The sequence below is a fragment of the Bufo bufo genome, chromosome 4, assembly GCF_905171765.1.
Source record: "Bufo bufo chromosome 4, aBufBuf1.1, whole genome shotgun sequence".
NCBI classification, from domain to species: domain Eukaryota; kingdom Metazoa; phylum Chordata; class Amphibia; order Anura; family Bufonidae; genus Bufo; species Bufo bufo.
In genome coordinates this window covers 579,237,122-579,264,774 of record NC_053392.1, presented here as the reverse complement: position 1 = coordinate 579,264,774, position 27,653 = coordinate 579,237,122, and the positions used below count along the sequence as shown (strand labels likewise).

At 41.9% G+C, this 27,653-nt stretch overlaps 2 protein-coding genes across 4 annotated transcripts; one reads left to right on the top strand and one right to left on the bottom strand.

Moving 5' to 3' along the window:
- Positions 1-3,002: 3,002 nt before the first annotated feature.
- Positions 3,003-8,143, top strand: MRPS10 (mitochondrial ribosomal protein S10). The gene is made up of 7 exons (XM_040430364.1): positions 3,003-3,121; positions 3,641-3,705; positions 4,647-4,722; positions 6,454-6,590; positions 6,788-6,896; positions 7,071-7,160; positions 7,241-8,143. The coding sequence occupies exons 1-7, from the start codon at positions 3,059-3,061 to the stop codon at positions 7,313-7,315; spliced, it is 615 nt and encodes a 204-aa protein (XP_040286298.1). The 5' UTR covers positions 3,003-3,058; the 3' UTR covers positions 7,316-8,143.
- Positions 8,144-14,625: 6,482 nt separating this feature from the next.
- On the bottom strand, positions 14,626-25,214 carry LOC120999462 (neural Wiskott-Aldrich syndrome protein-like). 3 transcript variants are annotated; one of them, XM_040430367.1, is made up of 6 exons: positions 25,131-25,214; positions 23,002-23,063; positions 21,728-21,841; positions 18,773-18,940; positions 18,521-18,634; positions 14,626-15,108 (listed from the first exon to the last, which is right to left on the bottom strand). In XM_040430367.1, exons 2-6 carry the CDS (start codon positions 23,046-23,048, stop codon positions 15,102-15,104), a joined length of 450 nt encoding a protein of 149 aa, XP_040286301.1. In that variant the 5' UTR covers positions 23,049-23,063; positions 25,131-25,214; the 3' UTR covers positions 14,626-15,101. The 3 variants fall into 3 exon arrangements, with proteins under 3 accessions (XP_040286301.1, XP_040286299.1, XP_040286300.1); XM_040430365.1 differs by lacking the exon at positions 14,626-15,108 and adding an exon at positions 16,591-18,269; XM_040430366.1 differs by lacking the exon at positions 14,626-15,108 and adding an exon at positions 16,591-18,269 and having other exon boundaries at positions 23,002-23,062; positions 25,127-25,166.
- Between the last annotated feature and the right edge of the window lie 2,439 nt (positions 25,215-27,653).

Below are 27,653 nucleotides of genomic sequence, written 5' to 3'. Positions count from 1 at the left end.
GAAAATGTTTAGAAAAGCATGGCTGCATTCTTCAAGAAACAGCGCCACCCCTGCTACGGGATGTATGTGGTATTGCAGCTCAAGCCTATTCGCATCAATGGAGCCGACCTGCACTACCAGACACAGCCCATAGACAGGTGTGGAGCTGTTTTCTGGGGGGAAAAAACAGCTATGTAAATATATATACTGAATTATAGGATGTTACTATGTGTTTTATGAGAATATTTAACTGTTGTTAGATTTTTCAGTAAGAAGATGTAAATATTTTTTAGGCTTTTGACTGTAAATTGTATAAAGCAGAGATGATAGCCATATGTACAGTTCTCTCATGGGCTGACAGTGCTTCCCCTTCTCATATCCCTGTGCCTTTCTATCGCTGCTGCTGATGATTTGTGAATTACTAATAGAAAACTGTTATTGTTTTTTTTTACTGTACATTTAAAGCTGAAATTCTGCCCATATCCACTGTACGACTTTGTACAAACTGTTGCCTTATTACCGTTCTTCGCCACAAGGGGGCAGTATTTGTGGTTGGGTTTGTACCTATTTTCACAATAAAATTGAGTTTTATTCAGGTGGTATTTGGCTTCCTTGTGTAATTGTTACACATGTATCATCTTATCTGGGTTGGCGGCTTCATTAGGGAACTTCTAGTGATGAGCGAAGTATTAAAAAAAACTATTCGGCTGCTTTGACGAATAAAACAAAAAAAACGCTTTCTGATTAATTACTTCGTCACAAAGCGCATTTGTTTGTAAGTAGTCGTTTGTAAGTAGCCGCTCATCGTCATTGTACCCCTCAGATGCTGCGATCACCTATGAATGAGATAAGACAGTGTAATATAAAAAAAATCATACTTACCTCATCCATTTGCTTGCGATGGGACGGCCACCACCATCTTGATTGAAAATCTGGTGCGAAATCTCGCGCGGCCCATGGTGACATCTTACGGGATTTTGTGCGAGATCTTCAAGCAAGATGGTGGAAGCCAGCCCGTTGCAAATGGATGAAGTATGTTTTTTTTTTTTTACACTATTTCAGGTTAAATCGATTGGTTACCACAAAGCACAAGGAAATTCTGCTTCTCGATGAATCAAATTTAATCCTGAAATTCGGATCAAAGTCCACTTCGATTTGCTCAACACTAGACTGTCAAAATCAGCGGACCAATAAAAATTCTCCATGCAGGACCTTTTTTTTTTTTTTCACTAAAAGAGCGAGATCCCAAAACGGAAAGCGAAGAGACACCATTATAGTCAGTTGTGTTGGTTCTGCACTGTTCGGTTCAGTTTTGTGCTGGATTTTTTTCCATTTAGGTTATTTTTGTTGTTCTGCTCCTATAACAGAGCAGAATGATGGACATTGATAGCGCTAATGTGAACCCAGCCCTAAAGGGGTTATCCAAGATCATAAAAATTTTTGGACAAGCCCTAAAATGGTCTAAAAAAAAAAAGGTTATTCGCACCCTCTCCATCACCGTTCTCTGTGGTGCTGGTCAGGTTCTCCTGCTGCTGTTTACGGTGACATTCTTGTATACAGCACAGACCACTGCAGCCAATCACTGCCCTTAGCGGCGATGGTGAAAAGGGGGAGTAGGACATGTTTATTATTTTAAACCATTTTATGGCTACTTCTAGATTTTTTTTATTATTTTGGACCAACCCCTTTAAGAGAAAACTTTAGGGAGGAGGGATACAAAGACTTCAAAATGACACCTTTTTAAAAAATATCCAAATCTGAAAACGTTTGATCTGCAATTGTTTGGCAGCTCCCGAAAGTCACAAATAATTTGCATTCACCTGATTGTGATCTACAGGAGGTACTGCGAGCAGGTAAGTACTTAAAGTGGTATATCAGGGAAATAATAAAAAAAAACAGGGTCAGAATGAATAAAATGTATAAACTAATAATGCTCACCTCCCCAATCCTCATCCGCTGCTCCAGTCCCAGCTCCTCTCCACCACCTGTTGTAGGGCTTCCACACATTGAGATATACCCTATATATCTGAATTGTGGACCTGCAATTGTGGTTGGCAAAATGGAGATCTACAAAATGCGGATACCGTCCATGTTGCATCTGCTATTTTTTTTTGCAGACCCACTGACTTCAATGAGTCCGGGGTCTGCATTTTGTGGCCAAGTATAGGACATGTTCTACCCTTTTACGGAACGGACATACGGATTTCGAAAGCACATGGATCATCTATGCGCTTTCCACAATAAGTCTGCAAAATGTGGACCACGGACCCACTGAAGTCAATGGATCCACACAAAAAAATGCGGACTGCATCTGTATTTTGCGGATCTGCAGTTTGAGGTCTGCATGAGCTGTTAATGGAACAGAATAGTGGTTATGATTGACAGCTACACTGCTTTCACACTATGAAAAATCATTTAAAACTCCCCAAAAAAGTTACAAAAAATAAAATGTACAACCATATTGCAAAAAAAGGAAACTATATAGAATTAACTGCATAAAATATTACATAGCACATACATAGCGGTATATATAATATTACTCATGGTGATTGCTGAATTTCCCCTATAATAAAATGTAAACACAAAATTATATGTACGTACCCCAAAATGCCATCAACTACAAAAAATGTAAAACTTTACCTGCATGAAACACGAAATTATAGATGTCAGACTGCACAGAAAGAAGAACCAAACATCTTCCTGTTTTTATTTACATTATTATTATTATTATTGTATTAACGCCTAACTGCATCATGTATGAAAAGCCCCTGCCTGGAAATGCCTTGAATTAATTACCGAACACAATTTACAAGTAAAATCACTGATATATTAGTAAAAAATTATTTATATATTAGTCACACCGATACAAACACATTAAAAGTTTAACAAAAATAAGGTGTCATCGTGTCAGGGAAAAGTCAGAGTGCCCAAATAAAAAATGGCCGCTCACAATTTCCGCCCGGTAAGCCTCTCTGTGAATCTGACGCGACACTTCCTTTTTCCGCCCTTAATACCGCATATTGTCAAAACGTCATGAAGATGCGCCGGAAGTGACGGCATCGCTGCCTGTCAGAAAAACATGAGCGCCTGTAGAGGATTTGCCCTTCTCTCCCGCACTGTGCGGGCAGCGGCGCGTTGTCAGGTAATCATGGATGTGACAGCGGGATAGGTAGCCGAGGGGCTCGCTGCAGCCAGGGAGTATTGTAGTACCACAAGGGGCAGCGTGCCCTTTGCAACTGCGATAGAGTGGCGTGTCGGGACCCCGATAGGGTATGGTGTTTTTCACACTTTACCGCTAGGATCAGCTGCTGTGTTCAGATCATAGTGTCATCCGCAGTGTCTCCTCAGTGCTGCAAAAGAGAGAGGGGCAATGCTGAACAGTGTCTGTGGTATCAACTCTGTTCCCCCCCCCCCTTAATCGTGGAGAACACCTGTGAGTCCTACTCCCCTAACCCTGAGCCCCCGCTCCCCCTAGGGTCAAGAGGATATGGTCTGGTCTTCTGTATAGAGATCACTAATCTTGTCTGTTACTCCAGAATATCTTTAATGTTTGGAGAGGCTGGGTTGGTGGTTCACTTTCTTTTGCTGAACCATTCATGCTGGAGTGCAAGGTCAACAACCAAGGAACACTGACCACATTTTATTTCTTCTTCTGTCCTAGGTGCTCAAAACAAGGCAGCTTCCCTCGTGTGCCTGTACTGCTACCCAGGGTTACAGACATGTAAGGTAAGCACAGTAGTGAGACCCCTGGGCACAAGGGTGAACATTGAGCTGGGTCACACATGAGATTTCAGGTGGACGTTTTCTTCTCGATTCATCTGTACAAAGTTTGTTTTGGACGGCAGTGCCATACATTAAAATGACAAATTGGTTATTGATCTCTGACGTGATCTGTGGCCTGGTCTCAAGCTTCTGTTGATGGGACGCAGATTTGTCCTTTGGCATGAACGACAGAACCTGTCACTGACCAAAAATATACATCACCATAGATTAACTTTAACAACACAGATATCTTCCTTAGGCCTCATTCACACGTCAGTGATTTCCATCAGTGATTTTGAGCCAAAACCAGGTGCGGCTCTAAACACAGAACAGGAGCAGATCTTTCCCTTATACCTCATGTCTGTGGAGGCTCCAATCCTGGTTTTGGCTCACAATCACTGATGGAAATCACTGACGTGTGAATGAGGCATTACGGTCCATTCACACGACCGATCCAAAAAATGTGGATCGGACCCATTCATTTTAATCGGACCTCAAAAGATGCGGATGGTACGCATCCATATGTCCATTCCACGGCCCCACAAAAAAGCTAGAACATGCCCTATTTTTGTCCATTTTGTGGACAAAAATAGGTATTCGTTACATAGTGCAGTATCTGCAGAAGGGAAAAATGTGTCAAACACGTGGCCAAACGGATATGGTAGTGTGAACAGTGGCATCGCCAGAGGGGGCCACGGCCCCCCCTACATCAAGCTGTGCCACCCCTGAAGATATAGGAGATAAGGTAGTGATTCTGAGGCAGAATACCTAAGTAATAATTACTAGCCTCTTCCCAACCTGCAATGGCCGACAACAGAAACAATTGATTGCAGATGAAAGTATAACCTCAAACATGAATGCCACTGTCTGACTGAAGTGTTGTTGACTGGTTTCTGTTCTTTTAGAACTAGCAGCCATGCTGCATCTACTGCGATGCCAGGGACTCCTCCAAATGACATACAGTCCAGAGTGCAGAAGCTGGTAAGTTTCACAATAATTTAGGAGATAATATACGAGTGCAAGTCAAAAATTATCCGCACTCTAACTGTAGAATTTATTTTAATGAACTTTCAGAAAAGACAAATACTTCATTTTTCAAAATAATCTCTCTGCTTTTCAGTACACTTTGTACATCTGTCAACAAGCTTTCTTTTTGCCTCATTAAAAAATGCTGAGCTGCAAGCCATGAATGCACCGCTGTCGTCACTTCTTCATCCTTGTAGGGCCACGTAATCCACTGTCACTCATCTATCCACGCGCACGTTCATTGTTTTCATCAGTCGTGGAAGGATGCCATGGCTGACACTTGAACTTCTGTATTCATTCATAAACACTTTCTCCATATTGTACACAAAGTCTTCGGTCAATGTCGGCACCAGACACAACCTCAGACCACAAAAAACAATCGCTGCACGCAAATCACAAGTGGGGCAGCCATTGTTTTTCGCACCGCAGTCGCATAAGAACTGACGTAAGATGTTTAAACCTGCACAGCAGTGACTGGGGAGACTGTCGAAAGATGATGTATTTGTCTTTTGTGAATGTTGATTTAAATTAATTCTACCGCCAGAGTGTGAATAATTTTTGACTCACCCTTGTGTGTATAAAATATATATATATATAATCTCTATTTAAAAGCTGTTGTGAAAGACATTTTCTGGAATAACATTAAAGGTGTTTTGCCAGAAATGAAATATTCGGATAGGTCATCAGTATCTCATTGGCAGGGGTGTTACTCCCCTGTCAATCAGCCTCAGAGGAGCACTGGGGTCTCTTGATACTATACCAGGCACAGTACAGTACACTGCATAGTGGCTGTGCCTAGTATTGCAGTTGAATCCCATTCGGGTTCTATGGGAATAAAAACTTTTTATCAGCCCGCAGCTTGCCTCCGTAAATAGAAGATTCCTACTTGCCTGTTCCCCAGTCCTCAGCGCTGGCTACTGCATGTCTATGTTCCTGCCCTCAGACTGTTTACATCTGGCAATGGATGGGCATGGTCACACATGTAAATCGCGCAACCATGCTCGACATATAGCCAAACCCTGAGGCTTCATGTTTTTTTTTATGCAGTTTTTGAAACCAAAATCAGGAGTGGCTCATAAAAGATTAAGTACAGGTATGACTTCTCTTTTTTGAATCCACCCCTGATCTTGGAGTATGTTCTTTCCTGCTCTGCATGGAGTTTGTATCTTCTCACCGTGCTTGCCTGGGTTTCCTCCTGGTACTCCAGTTTCCTCCCACACTTAAAAGACATACTGATAGAGAACTTAGATTGTGAGAGTTGAGTTCGGGTTTTAAGTGAATTACAGAATCCATCATGTAATTGCCGCATAATATAAGTATATGGCCAGCTCCGAGAGTTGCGTTCTGCTAGCCATACACTTGTATTATGCGGCATGCTGGAATTGAATTACGTTATGGATTCCGTGAGAACTGAATCCATAATGTAATTCACTTAAAATCCGAAGCTGCCAAAAAGGCAGGTTCGCTCAACTCTAATTGAGAGCCCAAAGCGCTATGGACTATAGTGTCGCTATATAAGTGCGTAAAAAAAAAAAAAACTTCATAAACACTTAATTGGAACAGAATGGGTTTTAATTTCCATTCATGGAGGGAGGGGGTAGTTCTTTATACTGTGTAGTAAAGAGAAAAATAATCACGAGGACACAACAAAAGTGGTTTTCAATTCATTTATTTTCATTAATACAGATAAGTACTACTAATGAGCCAGACGTCCTGTACAAGAAGATAGAAGTGTTAGCAAAGGGCCATGACAAATCTGTGCTGGATAGTTACGAATACTTCACAGTCCTGGCAGCTAAGGAGCTTGGCCTGTCTCTGGAAGTGTAAGTATTTGGGGGTCACTTCATGCTGGGATAGATCACTTTATACAGATTAGCCGATTTTGCCAGTGGAAGTTGCAGCAGCCGACCACATTTTTTCCCTGCAGTGGCCTCTAATGGGGAAATGTAGTATTACAGGCCAGCCAAATGACTACACATACTCGTCATCTTTTCCTTTACACTGTTTTTCTCCTTTCTAGGAATGAGCCAAAGAGGAAGATTGAACGTTTCACCCTCTTAAAATCAATACACATCTTTAAGAAGCACAGGGTGCAGTATGAGATGAGGACACATTACAGATGCTTTGAGGTAAGACTGTACGACAATAGACTCTAGACTTGAGGAGCTGGGACTGTGGTTATATAAAATCGTTCCAGGAGCTGCTGTTCATTTATAACTGAAGTCATAATCTCTTAAAGGAATCTTGTCATTCATCGTCTTGGTATAATACCTGGACATTAGTTTCCTAAACTTTCTCTACAGTTAAAACACCTGACCGGAAGCACTGCTAACGTTTACTTAGAATACATCCAGCGCAATCTCCCTGAAGGTGTGGCCTTAGAGATCACAAAGGTATGAAACACAACCTAGTGTTATCTGTGTAGAGACTTCTGGGGGGAAAAATTAACCCAAACATTTTATTCTGCTCTCAGACCAAACTTGAGAAGTTACCAGAACATCTAAAACAGCCAATATGGGACAAACTGGAGAGCGTGGAGCAGACTTGAATCGTCTTTGCCCTTCTGAGCCTATAGTAAACCTGTTGTAATAAAATATGTTGTGTATCACATGGCTTTCTGCGTCCTCTTTGCCTACAGCGCTAATCTCTACAGTAGACCACCTGCCACTCAAGGCCTGTAACTGTTGCTTAATTTGGGCCAATCCTAGCTTCATGTCATCTTATTACTAACTGCATTTTACAATAGACTCACATGGTAAACCTAAAAAAGTCGTATCCCCTCCAGCGCAGAAGAATAAGGACATACATGGTCCCACAGGGACATCTGCAAATCTCAAATACCTTTCCATACATCACTTGGTGTCGCTTACATTGCACATATACGTCTTAATCATATGAAATGGTCAGTACCATGGATAGATACCTCTGCATAGCAGGAACAAGGCTGCACATAAACTTGCAGTGAGGCTTCTCATGTTCCGGGGAAGCAGCGCCAATGAGTCTGTGAAAACAGTATAATCTGCTGTCACTAATGCTCTGAATACATTAGTTGCGAAAAGGGGAAGAGATTTAACTGGATGAGAATTGAACACTTAGATCAAGGTGCTTCCAACTAAAATGGACTTTTATAATCTCTCTGTTCCCCTTTTCATAAATGATGCACAGGTCAAGTACTGTAATTATCACATCAGGTACTGCTTCGCTTACCAGTCTTATTTGTTTCAGGGTTGTCATGGCAGCTGTGGTCCTAACAATGACGTCTGCTGGATCTAATAGGCAGCCTGATCTACACTACAGTACCGAAATTGCAATGTATTTCAGGGATCATGGTGTCATAACTTCAAGTCCCTAATGGGATTGGGGGGGGGGGAAGGAAGATAAAAAAATATATAATATTTTCCCCTTACCCAATGCTTTATTATTGGGGGGGAACCTACATATAATTGGTCTGTAAAGAAAAACTTAGAAATTAGTGTGGCTAAAAAGAAGCGGTCAGTCTGGCCTGCATAACGGATTCGTTTTGTTATGCAGGAGAGGACTCCGTTTTGCAGCCCATAGACTTCTATTATGATGGAATGCCTCTAAAGGCATTCCATCATAGAATTGCGTTATGGTCCGTGGTAACGGAATCCATAACGCAGTTATGCTTTTACCACCAAACGAAGAGTGAATGAATTTCATAACATGAAATTCTCTCATCTCTAATCATAGCCCCTGACAAGTAGGAAAGGAGGATAAGGCAGCTCTTTACCTCAGTGCTCGGAAATAACATGTCCTCCTGTGTCATTAGGACAGGTTTTGTGTGTTTTGTTTCTCCTAATGATTGCTCCCTAAACAAAATGACCCATTATAAATTAATAAAAGGTATATGGGAATATATTTACAATAAAGTAATATTTAAGTATTTTCATTTTCTAAATTCCAGGAGAACCCCTTTAATAAGATATGCAGTGTGTATTGTCAAATCTTTAACCGCTTCACGTCCGCCCATAGACTATAAACGTCCTATGGGTGGACGTCTATTTCTGACAGCACGTTTTAAAACGTCCTGTCAGAAATAGCAGCTGCACGCTGATCGGGTTGCCCGCTGTCAGTGACAGCAGGGCAACCCTAAGACAAGGCAGGGACAGTTCCCAGGTGTCCCTGCCTTCACGATCCCTGCAGACACAGCGCTCACCGAGACACAGCGCTCTCAGAGACCTCGATCAGCCCTGCTCTGAGGCTGTACAGCGCTGGATTGCTGCTGTACAGCCTCTTTAGGGGTACATTTGTCCTGTAACTGGGGCTACTATGTCAGCCCCAGTTACAGGAGAAATCAACAGTGAAAAGAAAAAGTGAAGCAAATGTCCCCCAGAGGTCTTGTATGACCTTATGGGGGACGAAGAGTGTAAAAAAAAATAAAAAAAATAAAGGGTTGAAAAAAAATAAAAAAAAAAAGTTCCCAAGTAAGGAATAAAAAAAAAAGTATACATATTAGGTATTGCCGCGTCCGTAAAAACCAGCTCTATAAAAATATCACATGACCTAACCCCTCGGGTGAACACCGTAAAAAAAAAAAAAAAACTGTCAAAACAAGCAATTTTTGTCACCTTGCATCACAAAAGGTGCAACACCAAGTGATAAAAAATGCGTATGTCCCACAAAATAGTACCAATAAAACAGTCACCTCATCCCGCAAAAAATGAGCCCCTACATAAGAAAATCTCTCAAAAAATAAAAACTATAGCTCTCAGAACATGGACACATTAAAACATAATTTTTTTGTTTCAAAAATGCTATTGTGTAAAACTTTAATAAATGAGAAAAAGTATACATATTAGGTATCGCCACGTCCGTAACAATCTGCTCTATAAAAATGTCACTTGACTGAACCCCTCAGGTGAATGCTGTAAAAATAAATAAATAGAAACTGTGCTAAAACAACCAATTTTTTGGTCACCTTGCCCCATAAAGTGTTATAATGAATGATCAAAAAATCATATGTACCCAAAAATAGTACTAATAAAACTGGCACCTTATCCCCTAGTTTCCAAAATGGGGTCACTTCTTGGTAGTTTCTACTTTAAGGGTGCATCAGGGGGCTTCAAATGGGACATGGCATCTAAAAACCATGTGGAGTTCCTTATCTTCTGCGCCCTGCCGTGTGCCCATACAGCAGTTTATGACCACATGTGGGGTGTTTCTGTAAACCGCAGAATCTGGGTAATAAATATTGTGTTTTGTTTGGCTGTTAACCATCGATGTGTTAAAGAAAAAAAATTGATTAAAATGGAAAATCTGCCAAAAAAGTGAAATTTAAAAATTTGATCTCCATTTTCCTTTAATTCTTGTGGAACACCTAAAGGGTTAACAAAGTTTGTAAAATCGGTTTTGAATACCTTGAGGGGTGTAGTTTGTACAATGGGGTCATTTATGGGGGTATCCACTATGTAGGCCCCACAAAGTGACTTCAGACCTGAACTGGTCCTTAAAAAGTGGGTTTTGGCAATTTTCTTAAAAATTTGAAGAATTGCTTCTAAACTTCTAAGCCTTCTAACGTCCTAAAAAAATAAAATGACATTTGCAAAATGATGCCAACATAAAGTAGACATATGGGGAATGTTAAATAATAAATATTTTATGAGGTATCACTTTCTGTTTTAAAAGCAGAGAAATTGAAATTTAGAAAATTGCAAATTTTTGGGTAAATTTGGGATTTTTTCATAAATAAAGGTGAAATATTTTGACTCAAATTTATGACTATCATAAAGTACAATGTGTCACGAGAAAACAATCTCTGAATGACTTGGATAAATAAAGGCGTTCCAAAGTTATTACCACATAAAGTGAGATATGTCAGTTTTGCAAAATTTGGCCTGGTCAGGAAGGGGGCAAATGGCCCAGATGGCAAGTGGTTAAGTAGTATTGTTTTATAATAGTTTGAGATCTGCGCAAAACAAAAGGTTTTACTTTATGTTGAAAAATTCTTGTTGAAAGACAAAACAATTTATAAACTGAAATTTCAGAAACAAACAGGATCTATTCTAAGAACTTTTCCTTCAATTTTGTCCAGACCAAGCAATGTCATTGTGCTATTTTAGTGATAGAAGGCTGCTGCCTACCTCTGCAATCCTCTTCTAAGTAGAGCTGAAATAAACATACCGTATTTGTGGGTTGCATGTCCATCCAAAATCATTACTGCTGATCCTGAAAAGGGGAGCTTGTGCCTACCCTACAGGTGGCCATAATATGAGAAAGTCAGCCATGCCTCGCCATTGTGACTGGATCAAATGACCATCTACTGTGTATGCAGGTGCCCTGACCGTCCCCCACATGTCGAAGGAAATAAGGGTTGAATTTTAACACGTCTGAGAAGTGGGCTTTTCCCCTCTCCCTATTAAAAAGGGATTGTCTGAGACTAAAATTTACAGTGGGGCTGGAGAGGGAGGGATGACATGCCTTATAGATGCTTGGCAGCGATGTCTGCTCGGACAACATGTGACCAGATCGGCTGGCAGCAGTTGTGTGTAGAGATAGATTAGAGAGAGCATATCCTCACAGAGGATGCAGTGCTGGAACAGGACAGTCTGAGGCGAGTGCTGAAGTGCTTGATTTTTTTTTTTTTTTCCTTTTAAACCCACCCGTTGCCCTTTAAATTATATTCAATCTCTCACAATCCCTTTAAGAGTACATGCACGCATTGCAGATTAAGTGCAGAAAAGCCACAGTCTAAGGGCTCATGTGTGCCACCCGTTCCGTGCATTGGGGACCGACTGTTTGCCGTGTGTATGAGCCCTAATAAAGTACCAGCAAAGTGATGAGAGAGTTGATAAATCTCATGTACACTTTGCTGTTTTCTTCAATGCTGAAATTTACCTGTTGTGCATATTTTAAAATCTGCAGCATGTCAAATGTTTGTGATACTTTGTGTGATTAAGTACCTTCTGTTTTTCCCCTAGACTTCAATTTGGTTAACATAAAAAGTCCACCAAAAAAAACCTCAAACGGCAATCTAGTGCAGGTACCCTTATGAGAACTGCTGTGTCCAAGGGACTAGAGCCATCTATTGTGACCAATGGAAAGGTGTTCTATTCTACTTTAATACGTTAGTCCTTACAGCTGCACTTAACTTCACTGATTCAACTAACGCATCACCTTTTTTTTTTATTTGAGAAAATAACATTTCTAATATATCTACCTCAAATTTTGATGTGGTGGCACATGACACTACATTCAGCAGAAATTGGAAAAAATAAAGAATGGAAGATAAAAGTAAGGATGGCTGGAAAGTAAATTTTAAAAAAATCTATATAATTTTACTACTTGCAGGACCTATTTTATGAAAACTGTAAAACAAACAGCAGTACCAAATAATAAGATGCAACTCAGAAAACATGGGCCTTTATTACTGAATTATTGAGGCCTAAGTTACAGTAAAATCTTCAGGAAGTCTGAAGGCAACCTCTCACATTAAACACGTTCTAGAACAGGGAGAGCCAAGCAGAATGATATACAATTCTGTGGGAGAAAATTCAGCATAATCTGTATTTTATCCACATAAACCTCTGCCCTTTCTATACTTAGAGGTCCCTGAATATATACACACACAGAGCTGTCAAGCACTAATCACACCACCCAATTTACTCCTAAACCTAAAAAGAACAGAAATTTCAGTAGATAAAATTTCAGTAGATAAAATACAAGACACACTGAATTTTTCCCCCACAAACGGCCACAGGGAGACCCTGCTCTAACCTAAGAGGTATTACCGCAGTGACCTTGATAAATGGAGGTATGTAATAAAATGAATCTTGAGGAAGATGGAAAATGTTTAAAGGGGCTCTCTGGGAATGAAGATAATGAAAATACCTAAATATTACTTTAATTATAAATATATTCCCAAATACCTTTCATTAGTTATAATGGCTCATTTTGTCTAGGGAGCAATGATTAGGAGAAATAAAATGGCCGCCGTCCTATTAGTACATACAAAACCTGTTCTAATCACAGGAGGACAAGTTACTTCACATCACTGAGCTAAAGAGCTGCCTCATCCTCCTCGCTGATGATCTATGATCTTCAGCTGAATCTCTGTAGGAGTGGATCCCATGAGGTACAGAGAAGAGGTGGGGATGTGGCTGATGAGCAGCAGCTCTTGTATGCAGCCTCCATTACCATAGTCTGTCCTCTCCGTCCTAATGATTGCTCCCCAGTGAAAATGAGCCTTTATAACAAATGAAAGGTATTTGGGAATTTATTTATAATATTACTTTATGTATTTTCATTTTCTTAATTCCTGGAGAACCCCTTTAAGGGTCTCCTAGGAGTTAGTGATGAGCTGGAGTCGTTTTCAAGCATTCTCCATTTACTTTACATTCATAAATCTAAAACAAGATATGGAAATGTCCCTAAGTACTGAAGCATCATAGTTACAAATACCAGAATCGCAGCATTATATCGATTACATCGGAAGATATCACTGTTAGAAATTAGGATGGCAGTGAATGCAGCTGAAAGTAAAAGCAGGTGTCACTGCTTTCTTTGCCAACTCAATTTTTAACAGCTATATCTCCCAGTGTAGTGGATGTAATGCCGCGATTCCAACTTTATTTTTTAAAGCTTGGAATGCCACCTTTCAAGCAAGAACAAGCCCATATCTCTACTGCTACCAATCCCAAGATATGAGCAGCTAAAGCAGCCCATCTTAAGTTTGGTTTGCTGACGGGGACTTTGGAGCTATTTTTCAGCAGCATAAATGAACTTTTTCAGGACATGGAATAAAGACACAAATGGGGTTATTTATCAAACTGGCGTAAAGTAGAACTGGCTTAGTTGCCCATAGCAACCAATCTGATTCCACCTTTCATTGACAGCCCCTTTGGAAAATGAAAGGTGGAATCAGATTGTTTGTTATGGGCAACTAAGCCAGTTCTACTTTACGCCAGTTTGATAAATGACCCCAAAAGTACGCAGGGGTATGTTTGGAATGTGTTTTCAATCTTCTGTGGTGCAATACTGTTAGTTAAAATGGTGAAAGTTTAAGCCATACATTCGCTTTAGGCTACATGCACACAAATGTTGTTTGTTTCCGTTCAGTTTTTTTGCTGATACGATGCGGACCCATTCATTTCAATGTCCGTTCCATAGCCAAGCAAAAAATAAATAAATAGAACATGTCCTATTCTTGTCCGTTTTAGGCAGTTACAATAGATCCGCAAAAAAAAATAAAAGCAGATTGCATATGGATGTCATCCTTTTTTTTTGCGGATCGCAAAACACATATGGTCGTGTGCATGTAGCCTTATAGAAATTACTGTCTGAAGTTCTTAAAATGTCAATTTTCTTAGAGAATTGTACTTGTTTAACCATTGCTGGCTATAGCTATGTATGTGAACCCCCAACATCTTTGTCTAGTAGTAAGTTAGTGTAAACTGCACTAACATTGACCACCTATAGTGTCCATATAGAAGCTTTGTACAACTGTCCTGGTGGGATAGGAAACATGCGGAAGCTCCGGTCAGCAATGCAGGCTCCCTGCACCATTCCGAGGACAGCGCCGTACACCTTATAGAGGCAGTGCTTGGTACTGCAGCTCAGCCATTGACTTGAATGGGTTTGAGCTGCAACTAGGCCATGTGACCAATGCACAGTAATGTCACTGGCCTAGGAAGGGGCTGCAGCGCTCAAGTCCCGCAGATATAATTCTGATAACTAGGGATGAGCGAAAAGACTTTGGATGAAACATCCGAAGTCGATTCACATAAAACTTTGTTTGAATACTGTACGGAGCTCACTCCGTACAGCATTAGAATGTATTGGCTCCGATGAGCCAAAAGTTATTACTTCACAAATTCTTGCGAGACTTCGGGTAATAACTTCAGAAATTAATTTCTACTGAAAAAAAACTTTTACCAAACTCTGTTTCGGTTCCAGGTGGTACCCAGGAACCGAACCAGAGTTCGGTAAAATGTTTCACTCATCCCTACTGATAACCTATCCTAAGGATAACTCAAATATCTTTTCATGGCTGACCCCTTTAAACAGTCTAGTTTGTGCCTCTATTCGTCCATGCAGCACCTCAAGATGTTGAGCTATAGAGAAATTTTACTGTGACCTGATCAATCTGACTGCACAGAATTTTAAAAAGGGACTTTAACAGAAAGGTTATTCCTATTTTAAGAAGTGAAGGTTTTTCCTAAGCTATGAGCACACAAGGCAGCGTGATTTCCAGATGGCAGCATGGCTTTGCACTTAACCTTACCTGCTAAAGAAACCCCAGAGGATGAGGACACAGAAGAAAACAATCACTCTCACCTTAAAAAAGGCTCGATCTTCAATGGTCTGCGTGCCATCTTCTATGTGCTTCAAAGGACGACAACAATAGCATCATTCTTTCAGTTCAGTAACATTATTTAGATATAGTCTTATATATTTGCACACCGGTGTGACTATAATATAATGGAAAACCCATTCTCAAGCGTATAGGGGAGATATATATATATATATATATATATATGCGCATCAAAACTATGAATTAACACATGTCGAATTATATACATAACAAACAAGTGTGAAACAACTGAAAATATGTCATATTCTAGGTTCTTCAAAGTAGCCACCTTTTGCTTTGATTACTGCTTTGCACACTCTTGGCATTCTCTTGATGAGCTTCAAGAGGTAGTCCCCTGAAATGGTCTTCCAACAGTCTTGAAGGAGTTCCCAGAGATGCTTAGCACTTGTTGGCCCTTTTGCCTTCACTCTGCGGTCCAGCTCACCCCAAACCATCTCGATTGGGTTCAGGTCCGGTGACTGTGGAGGCCAGGTCATCTGGCGCAGCACCCCATCACTCTCCTTCATGGTCAAATAGCCCTTACTTTCAAAGTTTTCCCAATTTTTCGGCTGACTGACTGACCTTTATTTCTTAAAGTAACGATGGCCACTCGTTTTTCTTTACTTAGCTGCTTTTTTCTTGCCATAATACAAATTATAACAGTCTATTCAGTAGGACTATCAGCTGTGTATCCACCTGACTTCTCCTCAACACCACTGATGGTCCCAACCCCATTTATAAGGCAAGCAATCCCACTTATTAAACCTGACAGGGCACACCATTTCAGGGGACTACCTCTTGAAGCTCATCAAGAGAATGCCAAGAGTGTGCAAAGCAGTAATCAAAGCAAAAGGTGGCTACTTTGAAGAACCTAGAATATGACATATTTTCTGTTGTTTCACACTTGCTTGTTATGTATATAATTCCACATGTGTTAATTCATAGTTTTGATGCCTTCATAGTCATGAAAATAAAGAAAACTCTTTGAATGAGCAGGTGTGTTCAAACTTTTGGTCTGTACTGTATAAAAAAAAAAAAAAAAAAAAAAAACACAGAGCAGTTGTCCATCAGGATCCAGTTGATGCTTTCAATTTACAAAAGCCCCAAGATGGAATCTGACTGGCTCCTATGGGCAACAGCTTTACTTTGCAATATTTTTGCTAAATCTTCCCCCTTGTCTTGTCATTGTACAAACTTTTCTGTTCTACACATGATCAGTGCAGCCCGGCATCCCCTTCATGAGCTGAATCACTCTTCACATGCAGCCTATTTGACATCAATCCTAAAATGAATGTCTACTTTTTCACACCAGGTCAGTTTTAGTTCCAACGTTTTTGTACGGATTAAAAAGGTATATGAACCTTCACGCAAAGCACTGCTCTACATTTACAGCATGCCAGGTACGGATCCATAGAAAGAATATAGGATCCGTACTCTGCAGCGCAGAGCCGAGGCAAGCAGAAGGGGTAGATCTATCTGAGCAGCGCTGCTGCACCGCCTTCCATTCACTGCATGAAAGTTTAGGTACCCTTTAGATGGAGCTCTGTTTTACTGCAATTGTATTGAATAGATGGACATTTGCTTGATGTTTTCTCCATGAATATAACTACATTCTCTTGACATCGTCTGCTTCTGCAACGTCTGGGGTAAACTGCGAGGTTTAAGTAATCCCTTGTGTTATATCATTCTGGCTATATGTCTAGAATAAGTGAGACATACCACATCTTCATATATGCTTGCACAGTCAAGGAGGTGCTTGTATATATGGATAGGTATGCGGTCAAATAGTTTTTCGTTTTTTTTCCTTTTAGCGGTGTAGGAGGCAAATTTGCAACACGGTTTATAGACACCTTCCATCAGCAAAAAAAAAAAAACTAAACTTACACTAAAAACATTAGCCTTGCTAATATTGTACATTTGTATTTCGATGGGGAAAAAAATGGAGACACGTAAAAGAAAAAAAAAAAAATGTATTAAACATTTAGAATAAATACTGTCGAGGCAGGAGTATACATTTAGCTTAGTGTTACAATGTAAACCATAGCTTAACTTCAGAACTAAAGAAATGCAACAATTCTGTTAAAATATAAAAAAAAAAATACAACAGTTTCCTTGTGTGTGAGCAAGAAACCGATTCAAGGATATTCATAAATTAAGGTACTCAATCAATGTTTTGCACGTTGGCTTGGGAATATTACAGTGCCTCAGTATGAATCACCCCCTTTTTGTTTCAATTCAGCCCTCAGCAGAATAGTAGAGAGAAGTGGGAGGGGGGGGGGGGGGAGAGAAATGCAGTGCGTACAATATGCCGTTGTAGCTCCATTTTTACAGTAATGCTAAAGTGAATTACATTTATGAACAGTAATACTTGGTAAATTATAGATTTTGCTCACATTATAAAACACCTTTAGATGCAGAATACAGTCTTGTTGAAGTTTTACAAAGCATACAAATCTTAACGTTAAATGGATTGTTTTACAAATTTTACTTTTTTACTTCTCCAAATGGCATTACGTAGCCACTTGAAAATGGTACAGATTACAATTATGCCAAGTACGCAGCCTTCACAGCAGGTCAAGCGTTCCTATAGGTGACTAGGAGGTCGGCTTTTGTATTCTACTACACAACATTTCTGCTTCTTAGTGTTCACAATTTTCTCCCCCCCAACTTTAACACTTAGCGTTACAAATATGTACGACAGCAGATTCTGCTAGATTGGTATAGAGTGCTTATAATACAATGAGGACGTTGCACACAAGTCCGATACTTAGAATTATAATTAAGGTTAACGCTTGACCCATCTTGTAAGTTCTTTCCTGCTGTGCAACAGCCAAATGTCCACGCGTTTTATTACGGAATACGTGTTTGATAAAATGTCCAAAGAGAAAGATCATTTGTCTTATGTGATGCGGTCTGGCTTTTTTTTTTTTTTGTCTATGCCGCTTAATGCATGAGGGCTGCTGGAAAACATTCCTTTCAAAACTCAAACTAAAAAAAAAAAAAACTCATTTGGCAATAAAAGGACCCAAAAAATTAAAAATAAAACGGGTTTCACTCTCCGGCCACATAAAAACTGCTATGGATTGTAAACAGTGTGTCTCTTTAAAAGCGTCTGCCACCTGGCGGTCCGGGCCATCTCTGGCCCCGGCCAGGTGGCGGAGGATGTGCTGCAGCACCGCGTCCATTGGGAAAGCTGTGTGGAAGGATAAAATCACAAGTGTTTGCTATATGGGAAACTGGTTTAAATAAATAAAAAATAGTGTATACTATTTATATATACACATAACTATATAAAGTACTGCATGCAGGAGTAACATGGCACCTAGACGGTTATTACTCTAAAGCTATGCCTCTACAATAAAAGCCAATATATCCTTAGTAGCTTCTTAATTTATATAATATGGTATTAACTTTAATATGGGAACAAATATTAAGTGGTCTTACCCTCTTAGTTGAGAAAAGTTTCCTCTTGGTGGTGGTGGCGGCAACATACCTCTACCACGGGGGGGAGGTGGCATGCCTCTAAACCCCATCAGTCCAGGTGGTGGGTGTCCACGCCTTCACGTAAAATAAATAATAATAATAATAATAAATAAAAAATAATAATAAAAAAAAAAAACACATTATAAACTGCATTACTGCCCATTATTAGCCATAAACATAAAGTTAATACATTGAATTATGCCCAAAAAAAACCTTAGAGGAGCGAGGGGAGGTGGTGGTGGAGGGAGTGGTGGTGGAAAGGGTTCTCCCATTTCCCTTGGAGGAAGTGGTGGTGGTGGTGGCATAAATCCTGGAGGTCGTCCTCTCATACCTCCACGTCCTCGAGGGTCCATGTACGGATGCATTCTCCCAATACCACGTCTAGAAAACACATAAAGACACATTTAGCATTCTCCAAGAGTCCATGTTGTGGATTTACAATCTGTGGCATGTTTATTATCCAGTATTGATTTTTTCTGGTATGAGAGAAGTCCTGTTCACATGCACTGCCGGCAAACTGATTCTCCGGATTTACGCATAGACTCCACAATTAACCTCTTAAGGACTTGCGTTGTACATGTTCAGCGCAAGTTGGGGCTTTAAAGATTGGCACCCGCACAGGAGCTGAGCAGGAACCTTAACCCATCAGATGCTGTGGTCAATTGCAACCATGGCACCTGAGTGGTCTTTTGTTCCCAGTGCTGAGATCAAGGGAGCCTCTCTCTTGCTATGGCAGCCTTGGGCCTTATGAAGACTCCAAAGCCTGCTACAGTGAAGTTCCTATCAGGCCCAGGGCTTGATAGTAGTGCACCAAGTCTTCCATAGGATGCAATATTAGGCTAGTTTTATAGTTAATGGGACCGGATGGCAAAGCTGTAGGCAATGCTGGAATGCAGAGAGATCCGGCAGGCTGTTCCCTGCTGGAAGAGCCTGCCAGATATGAAACTAGCCTTAAATCATTGTAGTCTATAAAAAAAAAAAAAAATTATCATTTGCATCGTCACATCCCAAAATGCTACAATTATTCAAATATACATTTATCCCACGCACCGCAGTGGGTAGGGAGGGTATTATGAGGTTGAAAACTAATAAAGTAATAATGATTTGGATATGTATTTGTATGGAAAATATTGTTTGATTCATAAATAAAATATATTATATATATATATATACATACACACACACACACATTTATCCCGTACCCTCAATGCTGTAATGGAAAAAAAGGCTGATTCACATTTTTCGGTCTCTTCATCTCATCTCATAAAAAGTGATCAAAAATTCACGCACTTGAAAATGTTATCAATACAAAATACAAATCGTCCTACAAAAATTGAGGGTTATTCCATTTAGGAAAAGTTAATAACTATTAGATCGGTGGGGTTCCTACAGCGGGGACCCGCACTGGTCACGAAAACAGGGGCCCCATACCCTGTGGAGCTCCGCCACGGGCCGCTGCTCCATTCATTTTTATGAAAGCACCAGAGATAGCCGAGTAGAGTGACTTTTACCGCATTGAGGAACGCTGTATAAACAGAACCGAAATGCCCCAAAACTATGGTGGAATTAGTTTTTTTTTACCCCCAATTCCACCATAATTGGAATATTTTCCCTCTACATTTTATGCAATATTAAAGAGGTTGTCCGGGTTCAGAGTTGAACCCAGACATACCCACATTTTCTCCAGGCAGGCCCGCTGATGTTAGCATTGGAGCATTTCATGCTCTGATGCTCTCTCCCTTGCCCCGCAATGTATCGCGCAGGGCAATGTTTTTTTTTTTTTTTTTTGCTTATAACACACTGCTGCAGTGTTCCCGGTGACATCACCGGCGCTGATGGGGGGGGCAGGCTTTAGCGCTGCCCAGGCCGTTTTGGTAAAGCCCGGTATGTTACCGGAACTCCATGCCTGAATCGCGCAGGGCAAAGGAGAGCATCAGAGCATGAAATGCTCTGATGCTCATAACGGGGAGGGGGGGGGGGGGGGGGGGGGGTACTGCCTGTGTGAAATTGTGGGTATGTCCGGGTTCAGTGTCATCAGAATGTACAACTTGTCCCACAAAAAACAAGCCCTCATACAGCCATGTGAACAGAAAAATAAAAAAGTTACGACTCAGGGAAGGCAGGGCTAGGCCTTATTTTTGAGGCTACATTCACATGACAGTGAGAAAAAAAAAAAAAAAAAAAAAAAAAAAAACTAACAGCTGTCACGCGTCGGTTTTAAGAACAATGGTGGTCTGCATGGTCATTCACAATGCAGGTTTTTTTTTTACGGCTAGTGAATAACAGACGTCAAAAAATAGAATATGTTCCATCTTTCCGTTTCCACTGACCGACAGCCCCCACACAATTATGGGACCGTTAACGTCTGTTTCTCAGAAAGGCATCAGTGAAAAAAACTTCGTTAAAAAATTGCAGTTTATCTATTTTTAACTGACGTTTCTTTCACTGTTGTGTGAATGTAGCCTTCACTTATATTAATGACCATTCCTGAGGATAGGTCATTAATATCAGATCGGCGGGGGTCCGACTCCCACCACCTCCGCCGATCACCTGTTTGAAGAGAAAGCAGCTCTCCTGCGTGTTTATCTGCTTACCGTTGCAATCGAAGGGGTGAGCAGGTATAAGTACTTCGCAGCCATCCTATTCACTTCTATGGGACGGCTCCTACCTGTTCAAGTGAGTATTACAGAGCCATCCATAGAAGTGAATGGGATGGCCGAGATGTAATTACACCTGCTCATTGTTGCGGTTGTGACGGCGAGCAGGTAAACAATGAGTAGATGGCAGCGCTCGGGCAACCCCTTTAAGGCTATGTTCACTCGGTAACAAAATCTTATTTGGTGGAGGAAACTACGCCAAATACGTCTCCTATTCTCTCTCTCTTTCTACTATTTTACCCCTTTCCCATTGACTTCAATGGAAAACTGCCATCAAATCTGCTTCAAAGTAGTAACATGTCACTTCTCAACCTTTCAGCTATTGTAAAGGTTTTTCTTTTTAAAGTGAAGACAATGGGAAGATGTTTATATCGTTTTGGATGTGGATTACACAGTGGAAAACACCGTTGTCCACTGAATCAGCGGAAGCTTTTGCCCGTGTGAACGAAGCCTACATGCTGCTTTAAGGTGCAGAATCAACACTTACTGAGAGGCTGGTAAATAATATTACCTCATTGGTACAATGCCATTCATTGGTTTATTCACAAACTTCTCCCTTCCAAATGACGCTTGAACCTTCATGCCTCTACCAATGAAGTTCCCCCTGCCCCGATTTCCTCGGCCCCTGTGAAAAAAATATAAAAATACGTAAAAACTGGGGCAAACCAAGTTAAACTATGGAGGAGGGGGTGGACGCTGGAATATCAAATTCCCCACTGGTTTCCTGCAGGCACTGTAAACAGAGGAGGACAAAGCAGAGCCAATACACGGTAGACTACTGCGTCTCCCCTCTGCGCTGTACGGTTACACCAGGAGTGTGTCATTCATCCTTTAGAGGTACATGCACAGGTTTTATTCAGGTTCTTTTATGCAGTTTGAAGCCAAAACCAGCTGTGAATCATAAAAAGAGAGAGAGTGCACAGGACAGATACCACTTCTACATTTTTTTATTTTATTCACCCAGGGACATGTACAGACATATTACGGGCTGATTCACACGACCATGACCAGCCTGGGAAACACAGTGCATGTGCTGGCCACGGCTCCCCTGACCCTTATCAGTCTGTATCTGATCACATCATCATGTGAGTACACTGCAATAGCCCTGTGATCAGACATTGACTGGATTATAAATTAATATGGAGATGCAGCCGATACATGGACCATGTTTCCCAGCCATGATCACAGTCAGGTGAATCAGCCCTAAGGGCACCATTACACTGCCCGATGTTAGGGCTGGACACGCGTCAGTCAGCACTTGATTCCGTCGGCCTGTTACACTGGTCGATGCAATATACATGGGGGTGTCCCTACGACACTGTAGGAGAAATCCCCCCCCAAACTGGACCTTCATTGCAGACTGATAGTAATTCATTCATAAACTTCTAGAAGGAAAAAGAGGAATGGCACAACATCGAGACATAGAGCTATAAAAATAGATGCCCCAGAATTGTTATTACATAGGGAATGAAAGCAATTACTAAAACTGACATGTCAGGAGAGGTGACAGGTCCTCTTTAACAGCAACCATATTGTGCCAATTTTTAGATTTAATGTTTGTTAAAGGAGTTTTCCCATCCCAATGGCAGGCCGCGATGGTGACCAGCCTCCCTAGCGTCACCTGAGATGCTAGTCACTGTGTTTTGATCCCTGCAACGGGGAAATGCATTGGCAGCTGCGCATGGATACAGGTAAGTATGACCTAGAGGAGGGGCCTGGGCATTGGTGGGGTCATTATAGGGATTGGATAACCCCTTTAATCACATTCTTCAGCAGAGACTGTACCTAAATTTCCTGGGCTCGTAGCCGAGCTCGAACCGGTCCATTGGCATCTTCAGGTCAGTTTCTAAAATACAAAACATATTGGTAGGTTAAAATATACAATGGTCCTCTCCGGACACATATCAAACCAAACCGCAAATGTTATAAAATAAATGGGGGAAAAAAATACTCCCCTTATCAATCCGGCGGTTCCTGTTTATAAGCTGCCAGCAATCTGGCAGGTGACCGCAGAGGCCACTGACTGGGCGTAGAAGTCACACGCCAGTATGGCACTTCACCTCTCCTCTGGGAGCTTGTAAACAAAGACCCGTGGGGGACCTCCAAAGCATCTGCACTGATGCTCCCCATCAGTCTGGGTTTACTTGGCTGTGCTGATGACACGTGCGTCTACCCAAGCAACCTCTGTAGCCAATCACTGGCCTCTGCAGTCTTGTGCTTCTTTCTGCACCACAGAGACCAATGACTGCTATCATGTGGGTAGAGGGGTAGGTCATGGTCGTAGCAGTAGGGGGAATCTCACATGACTACTGGCGTTTTTGTCGTCTTCTCACAATGTCTTGATTTTATCATCTCACACAACCCCTTTAAAGCAAAAGGAATCTGCACATAAATCCATTCCCCTGGTCAACAGGAGGTGTATCTACAAAGTCTAACAATATCAGCCATGGTGACAGCGCAGTATCACAAGGATCATGGTAATGTCCAGTTCATATATTTCTGGGAGAAATAACAGAGGAACTTTAAAGGGGTTGTGTCACTTCAGCAGATGGCATTCATCATGTAGAGGAAGTTAATATAAGACACTTACTAATGTATTGTCATTGTCCATGTTGCTTCCTATGCTGGCTGGATTCATTTCTCCATCACATTAGACACTGCTGGTTTCCATGGCTACGACCACCCTGCAATCCATCAGCAGTGGTCGTGCTTGCACACTATAGGAAAAAGCGCTGGCCTCTCGGTGGTCGGGACCGTGGGAGCTCATATAGACTGGTGCATTTTCCTATAGTGTGCAAGTATGACCACCACTGATGAATTGCAGGGTGGTCGTAACCATGGAAACAAGCTGCTTATTTATAATGTGATGGAAAAATGAATCCAGCCAGCAAAGGAGGCAATATGGAGAATCACAATACATTAGTAAGTGCCTTGTATTGACTCCTCTTTATAATACAATTTACTGAATTGAGAGGACCCCTTTAAAGTTCAGATATGAGCTGACCGTATCATAAACACGCAGTTCAGTTGAGGGGAGCTGCGGTCGATGTTTCCCTTCCCGGGGGACCCCTGTAACCCGCTCCTACAGCAGAGAGGCTTGGCAGAGGGGCTGTATTTTTATTCTATATTTTTTTTTGCCAGTTCCTACGTCAAATCAATCTGTCATGAACAGAGACATAGAAATGTCACAAACTTGAAACGCACCGCGCCTGCGGGGAGCCGTCAATCAAACGCAAAAGGAGAGGAGTGGGGCTCATTTAACCCCTTCCCTGCAACGATGCCTTGGTCAACGATGGCTTTTCCCGAGGAGCACCGAGCTGCTACTGGTGCCCAAACGGCTTCCCGGCACTGAGATCGGGGAAGCCCTTCACTCGCTGTGGTAGCCTCAGTCCCTCTGAAGAATCCAAGGCTACCACACATAGGAACCTAGTGAATTGCCCACAGGCTGCAATGGCAGTGTAATCATCGCATGCTCAAGTTCCCGTTTTTAAAAAACACAGTATTTTTATCCATATGGAGGAGGCCGGGGAGGATCCCACCATATCATACATCTATAGTGCACCTGGGTACATTGCAGCCTGGGCTCCACCATCACACTACATAAGATATTGCGACTTCTGCACTGACTGCTGGGACTTGTAGTCCCATCAGTATAGCATATACCAACTGCCACCTACACATGAGGCATTGCATGGTGTAGAAGGCCCAGTAGGAGGAGACATGCACTCTAACAGCAAAACATAGGATGATGTGCTGAACAAAGATGCTTCTTCTACCCCTCACAGCTCCATTCATTTGCAGTACACGGCCGCCTACAACCGCTGCCAGAGCCGCGGGTCTTCCATAACGGGTCCTGCCGTTTACACCCAGGAATATACCTGAAAATAACGAAAACCGGAGTGACACTTACCGGCGGCTACAGCTCAGAGAATAAGCCCCCGGCCGCTCAACCTCCTCGCAAAGAACGAAGCCAAAATGGCGCAGAATTCTTGTCAGGGAGACCGCCCAGTGACGACTGTGGACCTGCTCTTCGCTGATTGGTTGAGAAGAGGAAAGATTCCGAGGCGCTGATTGGCTGACCTGCTCCGGGCCCAGCGGGAGGTCGGGAAACATCTGTTCAGAAAAGGGGAGGAGCGTGAAGCCTGCAGCCTGCAGGGCGCCATGTTTGCGTTGTTTCGTACGTTTTCTTAAAGGGAAAGTGTCCCCTCCCCCCCCCCCTCAGCAGCGTCCGCGGGTTCTCTCCCTCATCATGACAATTTGATGAAAGTGTAGAAATTCATTGTAAATCATTCATGACATCTAATCATTTATCTGTTAACGAATAATATTTAGTATTCACCTTAATAATATTCATATCTACTGTATGCTTTTTTTTTTTTTTACTTAATTATTATGCATTCCAATAAATTTTCCCATTGTAATTTATGTTCATTAGGAAGATGATGTCACAGGAGTTGTTGCATGGCCACGCAGAAGCCTAAGGTTACTTTCACACTAGCGGCACGGTCCTCCGGCAGGCTGTTCCGTCGGGTGAACAGCCTGCCGGATCCGTCCTGCCGCTAGTGACCGTGTTCCCCCGGACTGCCGCTCCGTCCCCATTGACAGGCTGCCGGAATAAAACTACAACATGTTCGACATTTATTCCGGCAGCCTCTCGCCGTGCCTCGCCGGAACTCCGCTCCCGCCACCATTATAGTCAATGGGGACGGAGCAGCAGTCCGGAGGCACACGGTCACTAGCGGCAGGATGCAACAGCTGGAGGGCCGCAGTTTGAGGATGCCTGCTCTGACCTATCCAGATCCCTCTGTAGTAGTATACTGTCCTCTTCAGTGTTAATTACTTTACACAGTTTAGTGTCAGCTGCAAAAATTGATATTTTACTATGCAAGCCTTCTACAAGATCATTAATAAATATATTGAAGCGAATAGGGCCCAATACTGACCCCTGAGGTACCCCACTAGTGACAGTGACTAGGGTTGAGCGAACCCAAACTGTAAAGTTCGGGTTCGTACCGAACTTTAGGATTTTTGGACCCCGGACCTGAACCCGAACATTTCAGTAAAAGTTCGGGTTCGGTGTTCGGCGCTTTCTTGGCGCTTTTTGAAAGGCTGCAGAGCAGCCAATCAACAAGCGTTTAACTCTGTGCCATTAGAAGCCATCACAGCCTTGCCTACTAATGGCATGGCTGTGATTGGCCAGTGTAGCATGTGACCCACCCTCTATATTGCAATGAGCAGGACACTGGGTCAGTGGGCATGCTATGCAGTGGGTCAGATTTAGGTGTAACTAAGTTCGTGACGCCAGTTGCAGCTTGCGCAGGTACTGTAAAAGGGCCCTTTAAGATGTTATGAGCTCACGTACTAGGTAAGGAATGCCAGAGGGGGATATTGTCTCTGTATTGTGTCAATGGTGTCTCCTACCTTAGTACGGCCGGACTCCTGTATCCTGGCTCACATGCAACAAATTGAGTGTTGTTAATAGGAGTAATGGAGGAATGATGGAATTCCACACAGAGAATAGGGTCCAATTTGTCTTTACTTGAGGTTATCTTATGCAGCTCTAGATCCATACAATGTTACAGCAATAGTCTTTAGGTCCCAGCAGGTATTGGCAATATGTGGCAGGAATTATATCTATATTCTGCATCTGAACATACGCCTTTAAGAATCTGGCAGGTATCTGTCTTCTGCTCTGTCTGAGGTCTGCTTAGTATGGGCCTGACTAGCTATGGAGGTACTTATCTTCTCCTTGTATTTGGAATCTGTACTTACAGGACTGCTCGCAGGGAATGGTGGTTTCTTCCTGGAGATCTGATAGTTCTGAAGCTTGCTGCTTTCTTTGTCATCCAGCTGAGGTAAGGAACTCAGGCTGGGAATGTTGCTTTGGGCCTCAGGTTAGGCCTGAATCCTTGGTTGGGATCCCTGTTTCTGGGAGCTCCTATTCACACAGCCTACCCCAACAGGGGGTGGCTGGTACACTGCCTAGAACTTTCTGTCCTCCCTCTGAAGTAGGATGTGGGAACATTCCACTCCTCCTCAGATAGGGGGAAGCTAGCCTGGAATGGTATATTCCAGTCTAGGTATACTAACTGGCCTTATTCTGTCTACATATTGCTGCCACCTGCTGGTGTACATTTGGAATTACAGCAAATATATTCAATACAGACATAGAAATGGCATACAATATAAATGCAATGTTAGAATACATAAGATGACAACACATCTACGCTTTAACATCATGAAGCTGGGTGACAGAGTTTTAGTGACATACTCTGGGATGTTGCAATATAAGCTGGAGTCACGTAGCGCTGCACGTCACTCTGCTGTGCTTAGTGTAGGGAGAGGATACTGCTGGTGATTTCAGGGAGAGAATAGGAGAGAATCTTTGTTCAAAACGTGAATCTAAGGCCTCATGCACACGACCGTGCAGTTTTTTG